Raw genomic sequence first — 5,854 nt, 5'->3', positions numbered from 1 at the left:
TCATAGAAAATGGAAACCAATTTCCTTGAGAGCACGACTGCTCCAAAAAATAAAGGCGAAAGTGATGTCTGGTATACTACAAACAATGGAAGAAAACAAAAATGCCCCATGCTAATCACATCAGACATTGTTAACGTTTTATAAAAATCTGGTTAACACGGCAAAATGAATCCCGCAAAGAACTCTGCTAATTATTTTTACAAGCAAACACGGATCTCTACACTCAAGGGACCAGGAAGATCAAGCTTGGTTGTCCCATTTCCACCTTCGACCAACCTCCTCAAGAACCTTAGCACGAGCTTGGCTTTTCCTCGCATCGTCCTCTACCCAAGATCTGCATTGAATGGTTCCATTAATGAGACCAGATGGCCACACCATGTTATGATACAATTTTACTCTACTCTTAGCATAAGGCGATCTTGAGTGGTATAATATTATTATGCTGTTTTGATAAAACAATGACAACAAGAACAACAACAACAACAACAAAAACCCTGCTGTTGCTTCATTACCTAAGAATGCGGAGAGCTTCTTTCTCGGCTTCAAGTATAGATTTTGTATCAAGCAGTCCTTCCTGCGTGATTTGTAAATCACTGAGCATATTATGTAAATCGTGCTGCTCAGTGATATATAGAGCCCTCTCAGATGCAAGCTTTTCTGACATCTCAGCAACCTCTTCCTTTAGACTGAGAACCAGTTGCCTCTGACAGTCCATAGCTGCCTTCTCCTTCAAAAACTCGGAAAAAAGTTTCTCTTGATCAATCTTCTCCTGCTCCAAATCTCTAGCATTAGCAAAATAAACCTTCTCCACCTGAAAACCCTGAGTTTTCGCCTCAATCATCTTCTCATCCCAAAACCTCTGTATATCCCCTCTATCAAGCAGCTCAGACCTAATATCTTCCATTTCAGCTTGCCTTGCAGAACTCTCAGCTTCTAGTCTTGCTAATTCATTATAAATTGCTTCTGTCATCCTTCCAGTTGTCAGTGCCACAGCAGCTTGTGCTTTTGTTGAAGGTTTGTTTGGTTGAAACCGCCTGCTGTGTCCTGCAAATAGAAAATTTGAGAGGGTTTTCTCATCTTTGATGTTAACCATATACTAAAAGGAGATTTGTGAAAGCCCCTGATTAAATCCGACTTAGCTAAGCCTGAATCCCAATCAAATTGTGAAAAAACCTTAAGCTGACTTTTACATTTTCTGTGTGGTAAGTGTTTATACTTCCTAATTGTTTTACCATTTCTGCGGGTTTACTTCAGCCAGTTTAAATTATGTAAATCAAAAGCTTAGGCAATGCATGGAAATGCTAGTCTACAGTATAATTGTGAATGTGGTCATTCAAAAATTATCCTCAAATTTACAAACTGAGAATAATTGAGTTTTGAAAAAATCTATTTATCATCCATTTTCTCATCATCCCATAATGTGACATTAGAATGTGACTTTGGGATATTAATTTTAGTAGGGCTGCACAAGATTGGGAATTAAGCATCTTCGCAGAATTTTATAGCCTCTTATACTCTATAAGACCAAGTAACCAGCAAGAGGATGTGTTGTGGTGGACTCTAACAGACAAAGGTAATTTTTCAGTTCGATCTTTCTATAAGGCCCTCACCAATGTGCCCACTTCCATATGTCCCTGGAGAAAAATCTGGAGAAATAAGGCTCCTCCAAAAGTATCATTCTTTGTTTGGACTGCTTCCCTGGGGAAGATACTCACTACAGATAACTTGAGGAAAAGGAGGATCATTATCGCCGACTAGTGTTGCATGTGCAGAAGAGGGGGAGAGTCGGTAGACCATCTCCTTTTACACTGTGATATGGTAAGGGTACTCTGGAATGAGGTATTATCGCGACTGGATATAGCTTGGGTGATGCCTAAAACAGTGGAGGCGGCGCTGGCCAGCTGGTCAAATATAAGGGGCAGAAAACCAATCAAAGATATTTGGAAGATGATCCCTCTATGCATTATGTGGTGCGTATGGCAGGAGCGAAATGAGAGGACCTTTGAGGATCAAGAAAGATCAGTGGAGGAGCTTAAACTGTTATTTTTTAGAACACTTTGTAGCTGGGCCATTGCTGTGGATTTTAATGGCATGGCCATGCATGATTTTCTTATCTCTAATGTGCCTACCTAGTTAGGGCGTTAGTGTTGTAATACTGGCTTTGCTATTGATCAATACAATTTGTTTATTTATCAAAAAAAAAAGGTTTCCAAGTGAAATATAATAAATAGCCTCCTATCATCTAATACCACATCATGGGAGAATGAGAGGATGATGATAATTGGAATGATTAGTAGCATTACTCTTTGAGTTTTATGTAGTTTGCTTGTAAGCATACATTTGCTAATGTAATTAATGGAAGACATTTTACAGGTGTCAATCAGCTTGAAAAGCCCTAATGTTGGACCATACAGAAAACAAAAGGAGATTCGAGGAAAAGTGGGAGGGAATACCAAACACTTTTCTGAGCATGCTCTTGTCCCCAGCCAACATGTCCATAAAAAGTTCTGCAGATGCATCTGAACTGATCTCCCTCATATCCAAAAAACCTAATTTTGCTCTTGATATCTGGACTGTAAATAAGTCAGGTTTTAAAAGCAAAGACAGACAAATGAAGTTTCCCTATGACTTTTTTTATAAGTAAAAAACCCACTATGATGAAGTTTCACTATGATGCATGTTCAAAAGATAAAACCAAAAGCAATATCTATTGAAGATCATTTGATTGGTAATATCTATTGAAGATCATACTAGAAACATTCTTTACCTGCTCAATTATTCCTGGCATGAATTCATACTCTAACTGGGCTTTCCAGTCAATGAGATCCTGTCGAGAGATAAACCTGCTACACCATTCATGTTTCATCAAGTGAAAAGGAAATTTAAAAACATTATAAGAAGTTTTACTATTGTACCTCTCAGGATAAAAATAAGTTTCTCGATGTTCTGAACCATCATCACTGGAGTTCTTTGGTGATAGCTTGCTGGGAGTGACACCAGACTCTGCTAGGGCTGAGTGACAAGTCAAGAGTGAATTCAGTACTAGCCAATTATCAAATACAAGTCCCCTGAGTCTACCCCTTCTATTTCGTACCTTGAATGGATGCAAAATCTGGGTCTTCCACATTTATATCATCAAATGCAGTATCTGTGGACCCTGAAAGTGAAATTTCGGGAATGACCCTGTGCTTGGGATTCCTATTAAATGCACACAAAACATTCTTAAGCCAAATATGCGAGAGCATTTACAGTGCTTTATATTTTTATATGCCAAATATCTTTAAATTTACAAGCATTGATCAGTTATTACCTTTCCAATAATGAATTTACTCGAATTAGCCATCTCGCATATTCCCTCCTAGTGCACAGTTCATCTGCCTTGATATCATCTTCAATTATCTGTATACCTTAATTTTCAGATATCTAAGCTCAGAACTGGACCCAAAGCTTCATCCACATTGTTATAAAATCTTTTCTTTTTTTTTTTTTTTGATAAGTACATTTTTATAAAATCTTATTGCTAAATGCTACAGAATAATGTCATGTAGAGAAATTTGAAGGTGGTCTAACAAACAAGTAACTATTGATACTGAGAAGCGATTCACAATCAAGGTTTTAGCAAAGCAAATATAGATCGGAAGTCCTGTTCTACTATAGGAGAATTGGTCTGTTTTTTATCCAATGATAATGCATTAGGTATTTATCAAATTAGTACTAATCTCGGACACATAGGCCAACATGAAAGCACAAATAAAATTAGTAAGGCAGTAATTTATCCTCCTCACTCATGATCGATAAAAAAAAAAAGTCTATCCTCCTCACTTATGAACAGTCAAAAACAAAAGTCTATCCTCCTCACATGGGTCCAAGCTTAGGGGATGGAGATTTAAAACATACGCTTAACAGAAGGCAGAGTATTGAGTATTCAAACAAGGACCATACGCTTTGATGCCATGAGAAACTACCACTCACCACAAAAGTCTGAGCTGATGAGAAGTAACAAATATAATCATTATATTTTTTATGACATGAAACCTCACCAAGATAGGATTCGAAGGATACATCACTCCACCCACCAAAACCAAGTATCCAGTAATCTAGGAGAACTACTAGTGTGGAATTGAACCTAGGATATCTAAATTCATAGCTCATCCCAAGCCCTCCCTTTGACCAACAGGCTTCACTCTGAATGAGAGCTTTTACATTTACGTGTTTTTAGGTTCTATCATCTTTGTTCCTCACTACCTCTAGAAAATAGTAAACATTTTGACTTCACAAGTCTTAAATGGCCGATGCCACTTCTATTTATTTTCTATAAATACATATGCCATTTTGGCCTCATTAAGGCATATAAACTACTTAACCAATTCAAATACAGCCATGCTTCAAGAAGCAAACCTTCAGTTTCTTCAAAACTGACAAAGCTTCCTGTTGAGTAGAATCCACAGCAGCTGGGATTATAATACGTTCAAGCTTTTCCATAGTTCCTGAGTGCAAGTTCAGAATTGGAACATAAACAAAGAGAGTACGTTGGCATGCTTCCCAAAAGATATGCATTTGATAAAAAGAACATATACTACTTCCATGAATAATCGGAAGACTGCAAAGCGATATTATTGTAAGAAAAAAGGCCACCACTATTGGGTGCCCAAACAGTTAAAAAAACATACAAATAAATTCTTTGAATCACTAAGACAGCAATACTTCGGAAAAGTGTTATGAAACTTTGATCTGAATTTACCTGAAGAAGCAGTGTCGCCAGTAGAATGCAGTATGTCTTCTAGGCTGGCATCAGGCACCTCAGTGGTCTCATCTGATACAGCACTGCTCGTAAGTTCACTTCGATCCCTTTTGGTTCCACTTGGATTTAATATCCCATGCAAAGCACGTAATGGACTACCGAACTGAAACCTATAACCTACAAAAAAAAATCCCACTGTGCTCAACTCCCGATTCAACAAAGCACCATCTCATATCCACTACAAAACAGTAATCCAACTATGCTCAACACCCAATTCACCAAAAGTTCATCAAAAATCCAATTAAAAGCCTTAACCTCAGTGTATCAATATATAACAAACAAAAAAAAATACAAAAGCACCAAAATTTGCAAAACCCCATAATCTGAAGAGGTGTAATAGTATTAATACTGAAAGAAAACAATGGTTGCAATGATTGCAAAATTAACTAGAACTTATAAAAAGATGCCAGTCAAAAACCTCTTCTTGATATTGAAAAGTAAGTAATGGTGGCGAGTAGAACAACCAGTGAGGTCCCAATTCCACCAATCAAAAACGGGGGCAAGCCTGCATATTTTAAATAGCTCAATCAAAGAACACGCACATAAGTTTTGAAAGAAATTACCTAAAGATATTTAGATATAAGAAGAAAATGAGTGGAATTTAACCTGTCTTCTTCTTATGAACCGGAGTGTCAACGATGGCCCAACCGCCGTACTTGTGGTTCGCAATCTGATCCGGAGAGGACCAGGAGATTTCGGCGTTGCTCTCGGCGAGGGACGCATGGAGGCGCCGGTTAGGTTTGATGATTGTGGGCCTGGGGTTGCCGAGAAGTGAGGCGGCAGCATGATGTCGTAGAAAGAGAGAGGGATTGTGAGTAGGAAAGCAGAGAAGGGAGGAAGAAGAAGAGGAGCACATTTGAGATTCTCTTGGATTATTTTCGATAAGAAGGAGAGATATAGGGTTAGGAATAGCGATTGTGGTGCTCAGAGGTGAGATCGGACATGGAAGTAGTATCTACTGAGGCTGAGGTTGGCACCTGCCATTGCGGAGGGGTTGGGTTGGAGAAAGCTCGGTGCTTTATTATGACCATAGAAAATAGTTTCTATTGCGAC

The 5,854-nt window shown here is 38.3% G+C and overlaps 1 protein-coding gene across 2 annotated transcripts; it reads right to left on the bottom strand.

Annotated features, from left to right (window-relative positions):
- On the bottom strand, positions 1 to 5,854 carry LOC122297171. 2 transcript variants are annotated; one of them, XM_043107123.1, is made up of 11 exons: positions 5,408 to 5,853; positions 5,220 to 5,306; positions 4,742 to 4,918; positions 4,399 to 4,487; positions 3,311 to 3,399; positions 3,095 to 3,198; positions 2,916 to 3,012; positions 2,768 to 2,843; positions 2,454 to 2,568; positions 513 to 1,044; positions 1 to 334 (listed from the first exon to the last, which is right to left on the bottom strand). In XM_043107123.1, the coding sequence occupies exons 1-11, from the start codon at positions 5,655 to 5,657 to the stop codon at positions 241 to 243; spliced, it is 1,710 nt and encodes a 569-aa protein (XP_042963057.1). In that variant the 5' UTR covers positions 5,658 to 5,853; the 3' UTR covers positions 1 to 240. The 2 variants fall into 2 exon arrangements, with proteins under 2 accessions (XP_042963057.1, XP_042963058.1); XM_043107124.1 differs by lacking the exon at positions 5,220 to 5,306 and having other exon boundaries at positions 5,408 to 5,854.

The sequence above is a fragment of the Carya illinoinensis genome, chromosome 15 (genome assembly GCF_018687715.1).
Source record: "Carya illinoinensis cultivar Pawnee chromosome 15, C.illinoinensisPawnee_v1, whole genome shotgun sequence".
Taxonomy (NCBI): Eukaryota; Viridiplantae; Streptophyta; class Magnoliopsida; order Fagales; family Juglandaceae; genus Carya; species Carya illinoinensis.
The sequence above is the reverse complement of the archived record's forward strand: the minus strand, read 5'-3'. Positions and strand labels throughout refer to the sequence as shown.

What these genes read in the sequence shown, in the direction of transcription:
- LOC122297171 (XM_043107123.1), bottom strand. Translation starts at nt 5,657, where the DNA reads ATGTGCTCCTCTTCTTCTTCCTCCCTTCTCTGCTTTCCTACTCACAAT. An exon ending in TGCCAGGAATAATTGAGCAG is followed by an intron (nt 2,569 to 2,767) that starts GTAAAGAATGTT and finishes TTTACAGTCCAG; the next exon opens with ATATCAAGAGCAAAATTAGG. An exon ending in CATGCTCAGAAAAGTGTTTG is followed by an intron (nt 1,045 to 2,453) that starts GTATTCCCTCCC and finishes TTCTATTTGCAG; the next exon opens with GACACAGCAGGCGGTTTCAA.